This window comes from Nuphar pumila, chromosome 6 (genome assembly GCF_984573655.1).
Source record: "Nuphar pumila chromosome 6, dmNupPumi1.hap1.1, whole genome shotgun sequence".
Taxonomy (NCBI): Eukaryota; Viridiplantae; Streptophyta; class Magnoliopsida; order Nymphaeales; family Nymphaeaceae; genus Nuphar; species Nuphar pumila.
Window position 1 is genome coordinate 20,687,866 of NC_143254.1, and position 20,595 is coordinate 20,708,460.

General features: G+C 38.8%; 1 protein-coding gene across 2 annotated transcripts in view; it reads left to right on the top strand.

Annotated features, from left to right (window-relative positions):
• Positions 1–13,006, top strand: part of LOC149834253 (oligouridylate-binding protein 1B-like) — a 40,310-nt gene extending 27,304 nt beyond the window's left edge. The window contains exons 4-12 of one of the 2 annotated variants that reach the window (XM_090011295.1): positions 4,824–4,900; positions 4,993–5,054; positions 5,139–5,226; positions 5,490–5,565; positions 5,647–5,677; positions 10,673–10,792; positions 11,251–11,336; positions 12,054–12,227; positions 12,395–13,006. In XM_090011295.1, coding sequence (XP_089867421.1) covers positions 4,824–4,900; positions 4,993–5,054; positions 5,139–5,226; positions 5,490–5,565; positions 5,647–5,677; positions 10,673–10,792; positions 11,251–11,336; positions 12,054–12,227; positions 12,395–12,664 — 984 coding nt within the window. In that variant the 3' untranslated portion in view covers positions 12,665–13,006. The remainder of the gene's footprint in view (positions 1–4,823; positions 4,901–4,992; positions 5,055–5,138; positions 5,227–5,489; positions 5,566–5,646; positions 5,678–10,672; positions 10,793–11,250; positions 11,337–12,053; positions 12,228–12,394) is intronic. The other variant, XM_090011297.1, reaches the window with a different exon arrangement.
• The last annotated feature ends 7,589 nt before the right edge of the window (positions 13,007–20,595 follow it).

The following is a 20,595-nucleotide window of genomic DNA, read 5'->3' on the forward strand; positions in this document are numbered from 1 at the left end:
CACGGAGGGCGGGGTTTACTTCCCACTCCAAACATGTTTACTCATGCGCAGGGAACAAGATCCATTCCTACTTGCTTCCTTTTTAACAAAAAGGGACATATAAAGGCGAATTGTTGGCATAATCCAGAGAATAAATGAAAGAGTCCACAGGTAGAAATCAAGAGAAAGTTCACAAATACCAGAGACAGTGGAGAGATTAAAGATTTGTTGATATCTGCCTTGTCAGAGTTAAAATTGAAGCAGAGTGATGAAGGCACTTGGTTTGTCGATTCCGGGGCAGCGACTCATGTGACAGGCGATGCAGGTAAAATTTCTAATCCTATTCCTTATTTTGGATTAGCAGCTGTGTCAATATATGTTCACGATTGTTTGCTTTATTCCCCAGAAAACTATTTTCATTAAAAACAATATTTCTGGAGATTCTGATCTTCTTACTGGCAAGATCATAGCACCTGTAACCCTTGTGTTCATCTGCATAACCTGCAAATTGGCATATAGAGGCTTTGTCCTGAAATTTAGTTCTCATGGATTTATCGATATGTACATAACATATGCATCCAAAAACTCGTAACTCATCATAATCGGGATATACACCAAAGAGAACATAATAGGGAGACTGATTTTCAAGAATATGCATAGGGAGACGATTTATCATGCAGTATGAAAAGCTTATGTCCAAAGACTAATAGACAAGTTACAACCATGCATCATACTCATTATAATGGCCATTCACGTGACTAGGGCAGATCATGTGAAAAGTTAGAACTCGGCTTCGGCTTTTGCGTGAAACGAGAAGAGAAAAAAAAGGATGAGACATGCAGAACTGCACATGGGAAGAGCTCGATTTCTGTGTTTCTTTTTTTAAAGATGGAGAAAAACCAAAAGACAGAGTTAATGAAAGTGACCTGTTTGCGCCCAGAGATGTTGCTGCTCTGATACCATGTGAAAACTGCCAATGAACTGGTATATTTTGTGAAGAAAACAATAAAGGAGTGAGGAGAGAGAACAAACTTTTCTGGAGAATCGGCAACCACTCTAATTCTTCTTGACTGCACTAATACATCATTAAGCTTAATAGGGTTACAATATTTTTTACATGGATGAAATTGCCCTGTATTAGTAATACATATCTCAGACATTCTGTTTTCGATGCCTTATCTGATGCCGTCTCATCATGTATGCCTTCAGGAGCCAAAGTAGTATGTTCTGCAGCGTGTGAAATAAGTCCAGCACTGAGCCATGGATCATACCAATTAGCAGCTGTGTCAACATGTTCACGATTGTTTGCTTTATTTCCCATAAAACTATTTTCATCAAAAACAACATTTCTGGAGATTCTGATCTTCTTACTGGCAGGATCATAGCACCTGTAACCCTTGTGTTCATGTGCATAACCTACAAATTGGCATATAGAGGCTTTGTCCTGAAATTTAGTTCTCATGGATTTATCGATATGTACATAACATGTACATCCAAAAACTCGTAACTCATCATAATCGAGATGACCGAAAAGAACATAATAGGGAGACTAATTTTCAAGAATATGCATAGGGAGACGATTTATCACATGAGTGGCAGTTTGAAAAGCTTCTGTCCAAAGACTAATAGACAAGTTACAACCATGCATCATACTCATTATAATGGTCATTCACGTGACTAGGGTAGATCACGTGAAAAGTTAGAACTCGGCTTCGGCTTTTGCGTGAAACGAGAAGAGAAAAAAAAGGATGAGAGATGCAGAACTGCACATGGGAAGAACTCGAGAAGAGATCTGTTTCTGTTTTTTTTTTTTTTTTAAGATGGAGAAAAAAGAAAAGAGAGTTAATGAAAGTGACCTGTTTACGCCTAGAGATGTTGCTGCTCTGATACCATGTGAAAACTGCCAATGAACTGGTATATTTTGTGAAGAAAACGATAAAGGAGTGAGGAGAGAGAACAAACTTTTCTGGAGAATCAATAGTCACTCTAATTCTTCTTGACTGCACTAATACATCATTAAGCTTAATAGGGTTACAATATTTTTACATGGACGAAATTGCCCTGTATTAGTAATACATATTACATTAAAATATAAACATGTGGGTGCTGTATCGGATATGGATCCTTTACTGGATTCATATCCATTCCGTATTCTAATAAAAGGAACACTGGATAGTGTGTGAAAATGTGCTGGAATAGTAACCGTTGGTGGGTGATACATGAGGACATACCTCCAGTAACAATCTGAACTAGTGTGCCCACGTTTGCCGGACATCTGATACATGATGTTGTTTGGACGTGGTCCACCACCGGGGGTCGGTAGAAGTCCTGCACCTCTACCAAAAGAGTTGGATCTACCACGTCCTCTGCCTCTTCCACTACGACCAGATCCAAAATATGAACTAGTAAAAAAAACCTCATTAGATGCCTGATTCACATTCTTCTTTCCAAAGGAGTTGCCAAGATCAAACATAACCTCGTGTTCTAATAGCATGGAACACAAAGTACACAACTGATCAAAAGGAGGTCGTGGTCTCTGTCCTGAGTACATGGTAACAAACATATTAAATTCTGACCCCAAACCTCGATGAGTTTGCATGCATATATACCCTCGTCCGCAACAGGGGCACCCATCGTTGCAAGCTGGTCAATGATAGATTTTACTTTGCTCAAATAATCTATCACAAGGATCTCCTATGGCAATCCTCCCAAATTCTCCTTTTAGATGATAGATTTTTTGTGTGGAGATTTACTCAAACCAATGATGCAGAATTTGCCAGAGATCTCGAGCATTGATGCCTGTGGGGATATGAAGTAAAACTTTCCAAGAGAGAGTGGCCGTAATATATACTACGACAGCTTGGTCATTTTTAGACCATATGGAAAAATATGGATTTGGTACAAGTTTATCTGTGAGCTTGCCATCCTTTGATTCAGACTGTAATAAGAACTCTGCAGGCATAGGTAGAATCTGGTCAAGATGCCCAATCAAACCATGGCTGCTGATAAAGGGGATGATCTCTTTCTTCCAAGTGACAAAATTAGAATAGTCTAACTTGTCGGAGACAAGCTGACTAAGAAAAGAAGAGTTGATGGGAGAGCGGGAACTTAGAGTAGCCATGCAAGAGGGTTATTAGGATTTCGAGAAAAAAGAAGAAAGAGGAAATAATAAACCAGCGCCTGTTTTTTTTTTTTGCTGGTCGAAAACAGTAGCTGTAGACTAAAGAGATTTTACTGACTCTATGCTGGTAATGTCTGCTAAAACAGAAATATATATTCTTCCCCTCTTTTTTTGGTATAAAGAAAGGAAAGAAAGAACAAAGAAAGAATGAAAGAAAGAAAGGACTCAAGAGAGGAAACTGTCCAGCAGGTTTAGATCTGGAATAAAGTGGATCCAGATCTGAGTTTTTTAAGGATTTGTTCCTCTATTTGTTTTGGAATGTTAGCTAGACTTTTTTTTTTGAGAAAAGATAGAGACAGGGAAGCAATGAAAGAAAAGAGAGAAGGTGACGGTTCAGATCTGAATCTTTTTAGAGTTCTTGAAAATGATAAGAGAAATTTTTGAAGGGAACAAGAAAGAAAGAAGAAAGAAGGGACAGGATTTGGGAAAGAAGGAAATAGGAAGAAGATCACCGTACCAGCAGCCTTTGATTTGATGAGGTGCTTATTCAGTTATTCTAGCCCCTGCTCTGATACCATGTTAATTTTGGCAGAGTTTCAGCCTGTATATGAAGAGAAGAAAGCAGAGAGAGAAGAGAGAGGATGGAGAAACTCTATGGGACGTTCCTCTATCCATGAACAAGAGGTCATCCCTATGTGTGTATTTATAGAATACAATACAGAGTTACAATCTGACTGTTATCCAGCAGTTTGTGTTTAAGTAAATCTGGTCCAGCACAATGACCAAAATACCTTCAGCTGGGACGCCACCTAGAGTCCTAATTATAATAGGACTGGTATGACCAGAATACCCTCTCTGTCCTCTTCACGTCTCCTTAACACTTTCAAGTGGCTGCAGAAAATGTACTACTTAAAGACTACCCAAGGGTGGCAGGCATTCAACATGTATAAAAACTGGATGATAATTATTGGAGAGATCCAAGAGAGCTAAATTTTTACCATCTTGGAAATATTGGAACTAGACTCTGGCGCAATCTATTGGTCACCATGACAAAATCTTCCAATGGTTTACTGGAAATCCCTATCCGGTTTGAACTTTAACATTTTGGCATGTGCTGTTATTTTTATACGCATCCTTCACCAGCATGTGTGCAATTGAAGTTAAAGTCTTGAAAGGACAATAAACATGAAAAGAAAAAGAATGACAACAAATGGTAATAGGGGTCATAATTGTAATAGCAGAATCAATGCTTATTTTGTGTGGATGCTTTCAGCACTAGGCAAAATGAAAAATAAAAAAAAGGACAAAAAGCCTTTTTGGTGGTCAAATAAAACATCAGAGATGTCCAGTACATTATGAAACAATAATGCGGTTCAGTTAGAATTTCAGCAGACAAAGCTCATTTTTTTTTATAACAGACAAAATTATGTCCTGTCCTTTTATTTCCTCCATGATGTCATTCTAAATACTCCTGTAAATTTTCTCGACTATGATCTTGAGTTGCAAGTCCATGTGAACATAGTATCTCTTCTCTGTTTCATTTTGCACATAACAAATTATTGGTAGGCACATATAATGTCCTTGTTGGTTATAGCTGTTCCTTCAGATGCAGTGCAAGCATAATAGTGCTATGAGCCCTCAATTTCACTTATTTTTATCTTTTCATCTTTAGTCCACATAATACATTTCTTCAACTTAGATTTTGAATTTTTCTTTGGCGCAGTCATCCTATGGTTTTGTAGATTATTTTGACCGTAGATCTGCTGCACTTGCTATCTTAACCCTTAATGGAAGGCATCTGTAAGTGTAGAACCTTTTTGTGTTATCTAGTGTTTGGTAGTCTTAAGCTTGTCTTTTATTTACCTTGTTTCTGTTGTTGGCTTTTAATCCAGGTTTGGTCAGCCAATTAAGGTTAATTGGGCATATGCCAGCAGTCAGAAGGATGACACATCAGGTTTTATATTACTTCTTATTTGGAGCCTGGATTATAGTATTGTACAATGAATGATTTCCTAGTGGACATTGTTATTTCATGCAGGACACTACCATATCTTTGTTGGTGATCTGAGCCCTGAGATTACAGATGCTGCCTTGTTTGCATGCTTTTCTGTATATCCAAGCTGTTCGTAAGATCCATTAGACCAGCCTAAATCTTACCATGTTTCTTTTAACTTAGTTCTTGGTTCTCTATTTTTTGCCGTTCTCCTTTTTAGCCTGGGGTTTGGGAAGGAAGACAGTTTTGATTTTAATTTATATCTACATATCATGAGTTAAGGCCACTTAAGAAAACATTGGGAGAAATTATTTTTATCATGCATTAGACTTGTGCCATGTTATGTTGTTCCAGACACTGAAGTCCGAACTTTCAAAATTTTGGACGTTGTTACAGAGATGCAAGAGTTATGTGGGATCAAATGACTGGCCGTTCAAGAGGTTTTGGATTTGTTGCATTCAGAAATCAGCAGGTTGGACCTCTCTCTCTCTCTCTCTCTGCCCGCCTGCCTGCATCTGAAGAAACTATTATTTGATTCTATTCATTGTTTCAGGATGCCCAAAGTGCGATCAATGACTTGACTGGTAATTATCAAAGCATTCATATCTATGTTTTAGCTTTCAATCTATCATTGACTTTGAACTCTTGAACTATGCATAGAGTTTGGGTAATGTTACCTATCACTTGCTGTTAGAAATTAGCTCAGACAATTTCTGAATCTCAGTTTTGTAAGACAATAATATGAGTGCATGATTTTCTGCACATTCATGGTTAGATTTGAGGGCTCACAGGTTTATATCATGACGTCTAGGGCTGGTAAATAAACAAAACAGTGCATTTTCGGGCTCGGCTCATTTACTAGTGGATTGAGCTCGTGTTCGTGTTTAGCCAAGCTTGAGCTCGCTTGTCCCTGAATTGGACGAGCTGAACATGAGCTGGCTCGTGTGAAAACATTTCATTTTATTCATACATGGAATATTTATATTTTTTATATATTACACTTAATAGTTCATATCTTATGTATATTTTCTATGCATCCTTCTCTTTGTATATATATTTTATGCATTCTTCTTTTTACATATTACACTTAATATATATATATATATATATATATATATATATATATATATATATGATAACTAGAATATGTAAAACAGTAAAATATGTATACTGGTTTGAACCAAGGTTGTATGTATCGTACCGTAACCCGTATTGTAAATTTTTAATAAAAATTTCTAAAAAATCCAAAAACATCAAGAAAAATTTAGAAAAAACTCTAGACAAATCATATCACATGAAACAATGGTGAATTGCACAAAATACAACCATAAAATTACATATGAAGCATTTATGTCTCTATGAGCCCGCTTTAGACATCATCAAACATCAACTAATATAGAAGCATAGACAATATTGCATGCATATCTCACAAGAACAATGCAAAATATTAAATATCTTGCAATTAAGAACATGGTACAAGACTCATACTTTCATATTACATAAACAAACAAAATAACTAAGTTTATGAACAATTAAGTGTTAAATAACCAAGTTTTTTTAAAACATGTTACATGATAAAACCTTAATAATCATAATCATCTTCTTTATCATCATTATCTTCTTCTTCTACTTCCACATCGTCTCCAAAATTCGTGGGATCTTCATCATCTACCTCTTATGCTCTTTCCATGTTAATCCACTGAATGTCCTCTTCATTCAAAAGAGTCATTCAACCCATGCATCCAATTCATCAAAATGTTCCAAACTGATGGGATCAAATTGCTCTTTGTGCTTCCTTTTAGTTGAGTTTTGAATGAAAATGACAAATAAACTTTATAATTTTATATACTTTTACCTTAGTCGTAAGTTGTAGTGAACGTAGACGAGTTCATTGAGCCTTTTGTACTCCAATCTATTTTTTTTTATGAATTTTCTCAAAGATACTCCAGTTTCTCTCGTATCCACTTGTACTATATGTTTGGCTAAGAATGAAAATGACAAAAGCTCTTAAATTTGGAACATTACTTCCAAACTTGGCTCACCATATGTTTGAAAAAAAACAAGAAAATGAGAAATCAATAAGACAATAACAAATATACAATCATACAAAATATCATAACTAAATAACAATATGAAATTAAAATTCAAATAGACAAAATAAATTACCTGGACGTATCGTGGCATGATTTTGCTCTAATGTAGGTCTTCCCATATCATACAATGCATTATCATAAGTTTTCATTTCCTTATGAATTTGATCTTGAATGCTATAATTAGGGTTTAATCTTTCGATGCAATCCAAAAGTTTCTTGTTGACTTCCCTGTCCATTTTAAACACAGGGGAGTATCTAAATGTAAGATTTAAATAATATGTTGCAACATGAAAAGTTTAATGAAGTTTCTTAGTCCACCTATGATTAATGATGTTCCATATAGGTATGTACAATTTTTTCTTCCCCTTCAAATTATCTCTAATGGCCTCTTTTGCCTTATCCGTGGCTTCATGGAGATAACCCATAGTTGGTCTGTTTTCACTGTCAATCAATCGAAGCACTTTCACCAAAGGTATAGTTATTCTCAACAACTTCAGCATGAATCTCATAATTCACTTCTGAATACAATATCTACAATTTTTCGGGGCTTTCCTTTTTGTGCATAGGGACATGCATTTCACTCATCTGATGAATTTTTTTAGTGCAGCTCTATTTTTTACTAGACTTTGCACTGTCAAAAAATTCGTAGCAAATCTAGTAATTGCACTACGAATTAACTCAACACCACCAATGTACTTTCTCATTAGGCTCAAAATGCATGCATGATTATAAATAAATTTAGTAATTTCTTGGAAGCATTCAACTGTTTGATGCACCTCATCCATGCCGCCTGATGTCCTCAAGCACGAGGTCTATGCAATGCGCAACACATGGAGTCCAAAAGAATGACCCAACATTTCTTGTCAATTCTTTACCTGTTGCCATATATTTTGTTGCATTATCAATAATGAACAGCATAATGTTTTGAGGCTGAGCTTCTACAACCTGGTAAAAAATCTTTCTTCCACAACCTGGTAAAAAACTTTTTATATTTTACTGTCTTGGGCGTATCAGATAAATCAATTGATTTAAAAAACATGGTTCCTTTGGGACAATAGAGAAGGAAATTTATAAAGGTCATCAAATTTTTGTCTGTCCACCCATCTGCCATGATGCTACATTCGGTCTCTCACCATGACTGCCTCATCTCATCATAATAAGCCTTCACTTCATTCATATTAGCATCTAAAATCTTTCCTCTTAAAGCATGATATGAAGGCATCTTGTGTTAAGCCTAATACTGGTTATGGCATTTACCATGGCTTGAAAATGAAATGAATTTATCACATTGAAAGAAATGCAAGCATCATAAAACCATCTCCTAGTTGCGACATTTGCCTGCTAGGAGTCATAGCAGTATGAATATCGAGTTTCGCCCTAAGTGCAGTCCTAAGAGAGAAAAAGCTCTTAATAGAGCCTCTAACTCTACTTCATCTCGAATAACTTCCTCATATTCTTCTTTCTCTTTTTTTTGTGCCTGCAACACTACTACTAGCACCAGCTACATATTTTCCCTTTGCTGAATAACTTCCTACTTCTGATGCTACGCAAGGGGCTATAGGATCAGAAGTAGGAAGCTCATCTTCGTCCTCCAAGGGTTTTACATACCCCATTTCTGCCTCATCTATTTTTCTTGTCTTTTTCTCTCAAACAAGTAATTGTTGGCATTGCTATTTCATGGCATCCAACAATTTTCTTAACGTGCATGCGATAACATTATGATGCGCTCCGGTTAAATGATGCTTCAACCGAGAGATACCTTGTACTCGTTTTTCAACCTTTTTCCACTCATTATTCGAGTGCCCCATTAACATGCCAGATCATTTGATGCCATCTTTCTAAAAAAATCAATAAAAAGAAAAAATAAGTTTTTTTTTTACCTTAACCCATTTTTTTGAGTGAAAAAATGGTGAAAATGCACTCTTGATGAAATCGCAAAAGCTCTCTCCCTTGCGTATAGATCAGCCTCTAAATTGCTCTCACGAGTCTTAGGGTGTGTAGCTACGTCTCTAATAGCCCCTACACAAATGAGGGAGTCGACCCGCAAGAGGTTTTTAAACCCCAAAAACAAAAAAATTACTTTACGAAAAAATTACTTTTCATCAATTTTAAGTGCATCGAGACTTTATCATACAATACAGGCCTGTATCGCTCTCCTTCATAGTTACAATATGAATCATACTACAGACAATCTTGGTTTGAACCAATAGGAACTGTCCAATCAGATCGGACGGTTCCTGTGTAACCCTAACCCACTCATCCTTTTCCTTCTTCTCTTCTTTCCCCTTTTCCCTCCCACCGCCACCACCTCTACCACCCTCCTATCTCTAGCCACCAGTTGTTGCCCTGTCGGCCGCCAAATTGCCTCCCGCCACCCCTCTGCCCCACCGAGTAGCCTCCTGCCGGCCTCCCATCGCCTCTCTCTCTCGCTCAACGATGACCTCTCGTAAGAGAGAGAGAGAGAGAGAGAGAGGATTAGCGTTACACAAGAACGGTTTGATCTAAAGATCAGACAACTCCTGTTGGTTCAAACTATGTTTGTTGGTTTATATTCTAGTCATCCTATATATACACACACACACACTAGCCCTCCCGAGCTGAGTCGAACACCCTCTATTCGGGCTCGACTCGTTTAAACTAAATCATGGCTTGGCTCTCCATCTATGTGAATCGATGACAAATGGGTTGATGACGAGCCAAACCGAGCCGAGTCACAATCATAGTCACACATACGACCAAGTTTTTAAAAATCTTGTGATATTATCGTGGTTTATTAAAAAATATTGACAATCATGATATTATCGCGAGATCAAAATCTTGCTCACTATGAAAATACCGCGATATTATCGTGACTTCTAAGATGAAAAACAGGAAAACAAAAAATACTTGCTGTCAGCAAGGCCATAACTGTACATTAGCCCTCTGCCAACTTACAATATTAAATGCTTTTTAAAAAGCATTCAAAAGGTGTTCACATGAGCAACACCACGTAATCACACAACTTCGCATCCTGAAGATGCACAGAAGACCTCTTAAATAGAAAGAGGGGTTGACTTCCGTTGCCCTCCTCGATATGGGACTATTTTTGGAGGACTGCAATAGTGACTTAATAAGGTTCCCATCCAAAGTACGTTTAATAAGGTAATATCTTACTCTACCAAAAAAAGGTAATATTATATCTTATTGTTCCTACCTTGTTTTCTATTTGTTTAAAAATTCTGCTTAATATTTTTTTAATATTTTTAACTAACCTATATTTTTCTAAGAAAAATAAAAAATTAAAAATCTCCCGAGATATTCCAATGCCGAGAACGACATTTATGACTAGGGTCACAAGTTGCTTGGTTCGTTTACCAGCCCTAATGACATCTTATATGATGCTTTTCTACGATTGCTAGTAATCTGCAGTTTCATCCTGTGAAATTTCTATACTGAGCTTCTTGGTCATTAGCACACGTGTTTGCCTGATTCCTGTTCATTTATCAGGAAAATGGCTTGGAAGTAGGCAGATTCGTTGCAACTGGGCTACAAAGGGAGCAGGTGCCAGCGAAGACAAGCAAAAGTTAGATGCCAAGAGTGTACTAGAGCTTACATCTGGAACCTCAGGTAACAGTTGAAAGCAATCTTCTTTACTTTCATTATACAGAAACTCATCTTTCTAATTGCTTTTTGAATTCGAGACAAAATTTTAAGCAAAATTTATCATACATGCCATAACTGGCATGTTGTATTAATGAACATGGAGATGAACCATATAATGCACTTTGTAAATGTGGGATGATAAAGAAGAATGGGCAGTGAATTACCTAATAACTTGAATGATTAATGTTCTCTTTTTAATGAGATGTATCATGGCATTCACAAGTCATCTTCCTAAGGTCTCTAAACAATCAGCATAACTGTAAAAGTGTAAGCTCGGTAAAGGATTTCACGAGGTTGGCAATTCTTGAAATGATGATGGTATATTCCCTATTCATAAAATGTCCATTTCATTGTTTCATCTTTAGTGATGTTTTCCTCAAAATTCTGGTCTTATTTCCTTTCACATATGTAATATACTGCAGAAGATGGCCAAGAGACTGCAAAGGAAGACGCCCCTGAAAGCAATCCTGCATATACCACTGTTTATGTTGGCAACCTTGCTCCTGAGGCAAGCAATGTGCTTATTTCTTTAATTTTTGAACTGGAAAGTGGCCGTCTTGGCCAGTTATGCATGAGTCCTAACTGGCCTATGTCCTGCTACTCAACCTGCCTACCGGGTGGCTGGGAGCCAAGTGCACTTAAGTTCTGTCATTCTTGAATAGGACCCATTGTTTTGAATTTTGCAACTGTGAGAGAAGTCAATAACGCTATTCTGCTTTTGCTGTTAAAGACTTTAAAGATGCATCATGCTTCACACCTGTCACATGGGTGCGGGTGCGGCACTTTCAAAAAACCTGGGTGCGGCAAAAATATAAAAAATTATATATATATATATAGTCCAAAAGTGGACATAAATGACCCTGGGTGCGTTGACTACACCCAGGGTCAGGTTGACCGCATCGGGTGGGGGTGTGGGTGCGACACTGGTACGACACCTAGTTGGAGAATCCCTCTGACATAATAGGGCAAAACAAAATTTCTTGGCAATTTTTTTTAGGTCCGAGAATTGGATCAAAATGACCCTGGGTGCGTTGACCACACCCAGGGTCGGGTTGACCGCACCCGGTGCCGCATCCGCACCTGCACCCGCATCGAGTCACATCGACGTGGGTGCGGCACCCTGCTAGCCGAATCCCTGTGACATAGCTTGACACCTGAGGTATTAGGATGTGGTGGTTATATCTCACTGTGCTGTGAGTGATGCTTTCTTTTGTGCATTGAACAGGTTACACAAATGGAGCTCCACCGGCAATTTCACGCACTTGGTGCTGGAGTGATTGAAGAAGTACGTGTACAGAGGGATAAGGGCTTTGGGTTTGTGCGGTACAGAATCCACAGGGAGGCAGCTATGGCTATCCAGGTGGGAAATGGACGTATTGTTTGTGGAAAGCCCATCAAGGTATATCATCTTTTCCTGTCTGCTTTACAGGATTTACTCCTACTGCAGTTCTGTTTACTCTTAAGGTCGTTTCTTGGTTTCCTTTTTTTCCTTTTTATCGCTTTCACAGTGATGGTACCTGCATCTCTACTATATTTTATCAGTGTTAAGCTCATTTTATTGTGCAGTGTTCGTGGGGCAGCAAGCCTACTCCACCAGGGACGAGCTCGATGCCACTTCCTCCACCTGCTCCTTTCCCCATGCTTTCTGCTGCAGACCTATATGAGAGGCAGTTGGCGCTGTCCAAAATGGGTTCTCTTCAGGCACTCATGCAGATGCCGGATCAGCATGCTCTGAAGCAAGCGGCAATGGGAATGGGTGTTGGGGCTAGTCAAGCAGTTTATGATGGTGGATTTCAGAACGTAACCGCAGGTCAGCAACTCATGTATTATCAGTAAGGTGGTGGCAAATTGGACCTAATCCGGGTGTTATCTGAGGAGATTTTCCTTTCTGAACTCAAAAGTCCTGCTGTCTAAAAGTCGCGTAAAAGTTAGTCCATGTAGCCATAGGTGTTAGTATATAATGTTGTTCATCTTTTTCGTTTTTTCTTCTTGGAATCATATACACCTAGTTGTTGGATCTATAAAGCTTCTGTTTTCCGAGCTTTGTTGTCTGAGACAAGCAGTCTTTGATGAATTTCTGGGCATTGGACATCATGATTTGTCCTGTTTGTAGTCTGTAAATTTTGTGTACTGCAACATCATATTTCGCTTTATTCAGTGTACTTGTCAAAAGCAGAAGTCTCTCTCTCTATTTTTCAGTAGTTGGGTTTTTAGCTTCCGTTTTATATGTGATTATTAAACTTTATCTTGAGAACAATCAAATTAAACCAGTGGTAATCTCTAAAAAAAGTAGCAAATTTGCTTAATTGATGGCTATCTAGGGGCTGGTTTGATGTCTTTTTTCACGATAATGCTGGGGAATTTTTAACGGAAAATGACTACATTTCTCAAAATTTCTTATAATTTTTAAATCTGCGTCATGTCTAAATTTGTAAATATCTGACTTTTTAAGACCATTTTACCCTTAGCTCGTGCAATATATTGGTGTGTTTTTTGGGTATCGCAGACTCACTAAAATGTAGATTCAAACATTTTTTTGTGCACTACACGAAATTTGCATAATTTTTATATATGAAACATGTCAGAACATTTCAAATATGACATTAAATTTGCATATATAGGACAAAGTTTATATAAACAAATACGCAAACTTCATCTGCGAACTTTTTGTTACTAAAACTTATGAAAATTTCATAAATATTTTACTAAATTTGCATATATAGTATGAAGTTTCCATAACCAAATCTTTGAATTTCTTGAAATAGGAACCTATCAAAATTTTGCAAATATTCTATTAAATTTGTATTTATAGTACGAAGTTCGTATAAACAAATATGCAAACTTGTTACTAAAACTTATAAAAATTTCAGAAATATTTCATTAAATTTGCACAGTGTGAAGTTTGTATAACCAAATTTGTGAACTTTCTTTAACTGAAGCCTATCATAACTTTTTAAATCTTTTATTAAATTTGCATACATAGAGCCATGCGGATCTTCTTTTAAGTAACTGATTCTTATGGAGATTTGCAAATATGAGGCGATCTATGCATACAAATTGCGAAGCTTCATGAAGTTCGCACTTTGAAATGACTATCGCAAATAAGGTTATTGCGAATATGTTTTTTATGTGGGTTTTTTGACATATTTGTATTTTTTCAAAAATATCACAAATATTGAAGATAAATAAAATACAATTTTTTTTAATGTGTTTTGTATGATCATTAAATGCGACCCTTTCATTGTTTAAACACCGATTGTTAGCCACCTAAGGCTATTTTCGCATAAAGTAAAATTTTTTGTAGTCCTGAACATGCTTCCCCCCGACAACAAATTTTTGCCCATTATTATCGATGATTAATTTTGACAACTTTTTTTGGCTTGTCATCGGTAACAGTTCATCACCGAGCTTTTCAAAATCATCGACGATGAGTTTTTTCGGTAAGCACATGTTTAACGGCTGAAGCATTTATTTTTTTTTAATAATAAATTGAATTAGTTGTTTTTTTGAAACATTGGCATGAGTTAGTTATTTTTTGGTAGAATTGCTTGGTTTTCAAGTTGTTTTTTCATGTTCAATAGCCTATTATATTTTTTTTCGTTGATGAAATCATTTATGTGAGTGTTTATTTGTCTAACTAGTTCCTTAACAATTCATTTGCCTCTATTTTTCAATTTTGTTGTTTATATGTTGCGTATCTTGTATTATAAAAATGATTAGGGAATATTGTTTGCTTGTTTTTGTTGTTTTCTTAACGATTTAAGTTTTTGCATTGTTGATAAGATATTTTGTTTGTTTCTTGTAATGTTTTTTCAATAGCCTATGTCATGTCTTTGTTGCTCACCTGTTTACTTATATTTTTTGTTTTGTTATTGTAGAAGATTTTGAATTTGTTTGTTACAGTCTGGTGATTAAGAAGAGTGTCTCAGAGGGGTCCACATACATATCATCTGCTAGTGTTGGAACACAACAAAAAATGCTAAAGAAGAAAAATTATGACTTGGGTGATGCATCTTACTATGAAGTACATAGTAGGGTTGACATGTGGGTAGAGAGGGAGCTTGCACTGTGGTCAAAAGCATGGATATCTGGCATTTTCTAAAGAAAATGCAGTGTCACTAATTGAAAACCCAGAAATTTATGCTTAAATAAGAAGCAACAACTATCGCCTTTATTGTTAGTCAAACAACAGTTAACACTTGCACAAAAGATGGAGGAGTTTGTGACCATAATCATGTCTCTCATCCCGAAATCATTTAAGGAGGAAGAGGGGCACTCGATGGTAAAGAAGTTTGACCCATTGTCTCACTCTGAGGTTGTTGCTAACCTCAATGCCCGAATAAAGAAAGCTAGAGACAGTCATTTATAGTGGTAGTGGTGCGATAAAGATGAAAAGTGTTGACCCTAAAGTTGAGGTTAATATGAAGGAACCTAAGGAAGTGTAGGTGAGTGAGGGTCCTTTGGTTGGATCAGATGCTCAACCGAAGATTGAAGCTACGATGAATAGTGCACAAGAAAATGCTCATGGGGATATAGAGGGATAAAAAAAAGCATCCTCAAAAGTTCGAGGTTGATGCCTGGGTAGATGAGCCTTTGGACACGAGGAATCCAAGAAAGCAGTCGCAATAGGAAACATGGTCTGGTGTTCGTAAACAAGTATTTTGGAAAAGAGTGATTTTTTATATATATACATTTGTAAGATGTTTGCAATCATTGTCAATTTGATATTCCATCATTGATTAAATTGTCATATATATATATATATATATATATATATATATATATATATATATATATATATATATATATATATATATATATATATATATATATATATATATATATATATATATGTGTGTGTGTGTGTGGGGGGGGGGGCGTGTGTGTGTTAGAAGCATGTTTTTAAGATAACTTATATGATTCTTGCAATTCAATGTATAAAATATTATATATCATGTTTGTAAGATAACTACATTAAGTATTGCAATTCATTGATTAATTTGAGGTATATGTTTGCATCATGTTTATAGGATAACTAGTTTCAATATATGCATTTATTAATTTGTCATATATATGTGTGAAACATGTTTGTAAGATAACTATATTAATTTTTGTTGTCATGGGCCTATTTTCTTCAATAGGCAAGCGTGGCGCGACAGTCCTTCCTTACCGCCGCAAGCCTACTTGTCAGCTCGCTTGTCAGTCGCAGAAGCTTGTAATCAGAGTGCAAGAGAGCAAGAGAGAATAAAGGGAGAAGAATTGCAATCACAAGAAGCAATTACAACGAGGGTGAACAAAAAAAAGCTCAACGTATTTAATTCATTCACAATTTTGCCGGAGGGCTATTACAGTTCAAGCATACGGGTTGCCCCTTCGAGGTATTGATTCACCTGAACCGGGCAACTTACATCAGACTAAACAAAAGCAAAACAGACTCTAAGCACAACTTTACAATGTAAGTCGCAAGGGAACATGCTCCCCCTTTCAAATCATGTGATGTCCTCGACGTCATCTGTTTCATGGTAAGCCTTGACTTCAGTCGGATAGTCGTTGTTCATCTGGAATGCAGGATCCCACGTTGGTTCCGTTGTTTCCTCCCACTGTACTAGATATTTCTTTGCTTCGCCCAAGTAGTTGACCTTGTGACGAATCTTACTGAGGCGCTTCTCGGCCCGTTGTGCTGCCGGGGCCCTCTGCATGATGGGAGCGTGTTATGGCATGTCACATTCTGGATCTCCATCGTCTGGATGGAACTGCTTGAGGTTGCACACGTGGAACACCGGGTGCACCTTGAAGTCTGGGGGCAACTCCAGCTTATACGCCAGCTTGCCTACCTTCTTTGTGATGGTGAAGGGTCATTCATACTTTCTGAGCAGTCTGTGGTGTCGTCCACGGAAGATGCCTGTGCACCCTGGATATAACTTCACCAACACTTGGTCCCCAACTTGGAACCCAGCGGGCCGACGATGCTTGTCCGCCCACTTCTTCATTCTCTTTGCCGCCTTGTTTAAGGATGTCTTTGCCAACTTATTCTGCTCGTGCTAGTCGCGAACAAACTGATAGGTGAAGGATACCTTTCATTTTCTTGTGTGGCAAGAGTGTGCTGGGTCAGTGGCTGCTGCCCCGTAGCTATCTCAAACGGGTTGTGGCCTGAAGACTCACTCTTTTGCAGATTATAACAAAACTATGCTACGTCAAGGAGCTTCACCCAAATTTTTTGATTGGTACTAACAAAGTGCCTAAGGTATTGCTCAAATATCTCATTGATGCACTCTATCTGCCCATCTATCTGTGGATGAAAGCTTGTTGAAAACAGCAAATTAGAGTCAAGTAGCCAAAATACTTCATGCCAGAACTTGCCCGTTAAGCGAGCATCGTGATTACTCACAATGCTCTTTGGTATGCCCCAGTGCTTCACTACATGCTTTACGAACAACTCTGCAGTCTTCTCTGCAGAGCACTCCTTAGAAGCTGAGATGAACGTGGCATACTTTGAAAAACGATCCACAACAACTAAAATAGAACTGGGACCCTCTACCTTTGGCAAACTAACAAAGAAGTCCATGGAGATGATATCCAAAGGACGTTCTGGAATTGGCAGAAGCTTAAGGAGACCAATTGCCTTCTGGTTTGTCCCCTTATCTTGCTGGCAGATGAGGCATGTCCGCACATACCCCTCAATGTCGTCCCTCATATGCGGCCAATAGTAGCCGCGCTCAAGGAGTGCTAAGGTCCGCTCCTGACCAGGATGACCGGCCTATAGTGTATTATGGAACTCCTTAAGCAATTCTCAACGAAGGCTTCCCCACCACAACACGAAAATGCATCCCCCTTTTGTCACGAGGAGGTCATTCTGTAGCCAAAATCACCGAGTCTTCCCTGCCTGTGCTAGAGAAACAAGGTGTTGTGCTGTCGGATCTTGTTGTGTCCCTTCACGTATGTGGCTCAACAATGTGCCCTCTAAATGCACTTTAGAAGGCTTCGCACGTGAAGCTATCAGTTCAGCCCTGCGGCTCAGGGCATCTGCGACAACATTAGTCTTTCCAACCTTGTACTCCAAGGCAAAGTCAAACTCAGCCAAAAATATCTGCCATCGAGCTTGTTTAGGCGTCAGCTTCTTCTATGTCTGAAAATAGTTCGTGGTCACATTGCCTGTCTTGACGACGAACTCGGCACCCAGAAGGTAGTGCCGTCAGGTCCTTAGGCAATACACAATGGTAGTCATCTCACGTTCATGCACCATGTAATGCCTCTTTGCATCCTTTAGCTTCTGACTCTCATATGAAATCGAATGACCCTTCTGCATAATAACTCTGCCAATGGCAAAGTGTGAGGCGTCTGTGTGGACCTCAAAGGGTTTTGAGTGATCAGGCAGTCGCAACACTGACTCCCTCACTAAGGCTTTCTTCAAGCCATCGAAGGCATCTTGACACGTTCCTGTCCAGAGCCATACCTGATTCTTTTTTAACAAATCTATAAGGGGCGCAGCAATGAAGGAATAACCTTCGATGAAACGCCGATAATAGTTTGCCAAACCAAGGAATGACCGCAATTCTAGCACTTTGCTTGACGGGACCCATTCTTGGATGACCCTTATCTTCTGTCCATCCATACGCAGCACACCACGCCCCACAACGTGGCCAAGGAAGTTGATCTCCTCCTGCCCGAAGAGACACTTCTCTCATTTGATACAGAGGTCATTCTCCTTCAACACCTGAAACTCTGTTCGCAAGTGCTCGACATGTTCCTCCATGTTACTGTTGTAGATCACGATATCATCCAGGTAGACTACCACAAACTTGTTTAAGTAAGGGTAGAAGATCTGGTTCATTAAAGTCGTGAACATGGCTGGTGCATTTGTCAACCCGAATGACATTACTAAAAATTTATAAGCACCATAGCGGATGACGCAAGTTGTCTTCGGCTCATCACCTTCAGCAATCCTCACCTGCCAGTAACCCGATCACAGATCTAACTTGGAAAAGATACAAGCATTGCCTAGCTGATCGAACAAGTCCGCTATCAGTGACAATGGGTACTTGTTCTTCACCGTGACCTTGTTCAAAGCACAGTAATCCACACATAACTATTTAGAGTCATCATGTTTCATCTAAAAAAGAACCAGGATGCCAAATGGGGCTTTTGATGGACGAACGTTGTCTGCGTCCAATATCTCGGCTAACTGCCTGCGCAGCTCCTTCAACTCAGTTGGCCCCATACGGTATGGAACCATTGCGGGAGGCTTCTCTCCTGGGGTCAACTCAATCTTATGGTCGACCTCACGTCTTGGTGAAAGACGCTTTGGCAATTCTGGAAGCATCATCCTCCGAAACTCCTCCAACAGTGGGGCTAGGGTTGATGGCACTGCTGCTTCTACCTTCCCTTCTTCTGCACACACAACAACTAAGAATGTTTGCTCCCCATGCTTGACACCCTTTTTCAGCTGCATCACTGATAACACTAAAGACTTGTCTTTCTGCGTAACGCATTGCATTGTGCGGGACATGTTTGACCCCATAATCGCCAACGTGTTAAACTTTGGCAGCATCATAACATTCTGGCTTCACAAAAACTCCATACCCAGAATCATCTTGAAATCGTCCAGAGTCACCACAGAGAAGTTGACTTTGTCGGCCCAACTCCCCACTTGGATAGCCACATCTCTTGCTTCACCAAGGATGGGCTTGGCCTCAGAGTTTAACGTTTTGATGGTCCTCTGCTTTGACTCAAGCTTCAAACCCAATAGCTCTACCTCTTCCCACGAGATAAAGTTGTGTGTGGCCCCACAGTCTACCATAGCTGAAGTAGACTTTTCATTCGTAATGACTTCGAGATACATAAGTTCCTTACTGACCTGCATGTTTTTAGCTGCGCAACTTCTAGCTGCGTTAATCGATCGCATGGCCTGCATCCTTGGTTGCATGGTCTCAGTGTCACTGCATTCAGTATCACTGCAATTCTCCTGTGTTGCATTAGCTTGCTTGTCGTCCTTCACGAGGCGCTTAGGGCACTGCCTGGCGATATGCCTATCGCCACAAAACCAAGATGTCACAACTGCACCCTTGTTGTTGTTGTTATGCTTTGTTTAGTTTTATTTCTTGTCGGATTGATGACGTGTCGATGCCTCACCTTTGTCGTCGTACCGCTCATCCTTCTTACCTCAGTGGTCAAGCTTTTTCTCGACTTTGGTTGATGGGGTGAAAAGCTTGCGCTGAGTATCAACTAAGTGCTCGGCCGCCACATATGCATCTTTCAAAATACGAGGGTTGCTCATTTTCACTTCAGACTGTGCTCATGGCTGAAGTCCCACAATGAACCAGTTGAGTTTGTCGTCTTATGGCATGTTAGGCACCTTCAGCATGAGCATCTGAAACGCTCTGACATAGTCTTACAATGAACCAATATGTTTAAGCTCACGAACCATCTGGTACGCCTGCCTCTGTGCATTTCTTAGTATGAAGTAGTTGCACAACTCTATTTTAAAGTTGTCAAAGGTGTCTATCATGCATTGACCCCTCTCCATGTCACTGCGCTTCTGCCTCCACCAGGCAATAACATCACCATCCAGTAACGCTGCTACAGTCTTTATCCTGAGATCTTCAAGTGTTACATTTTGAATATCCAAGTAGTCTTCTACTTGGAACAAGAAGTTCTCAATGGCCTTGCTGTCTCGAGAACCATTGAACTTTGTTGGTCTTGGCACATCAATCCTTAATGGCCTCTCACCATTTCCCCCATTTAGGGTCACTCACTGTTGCAATGTGCGG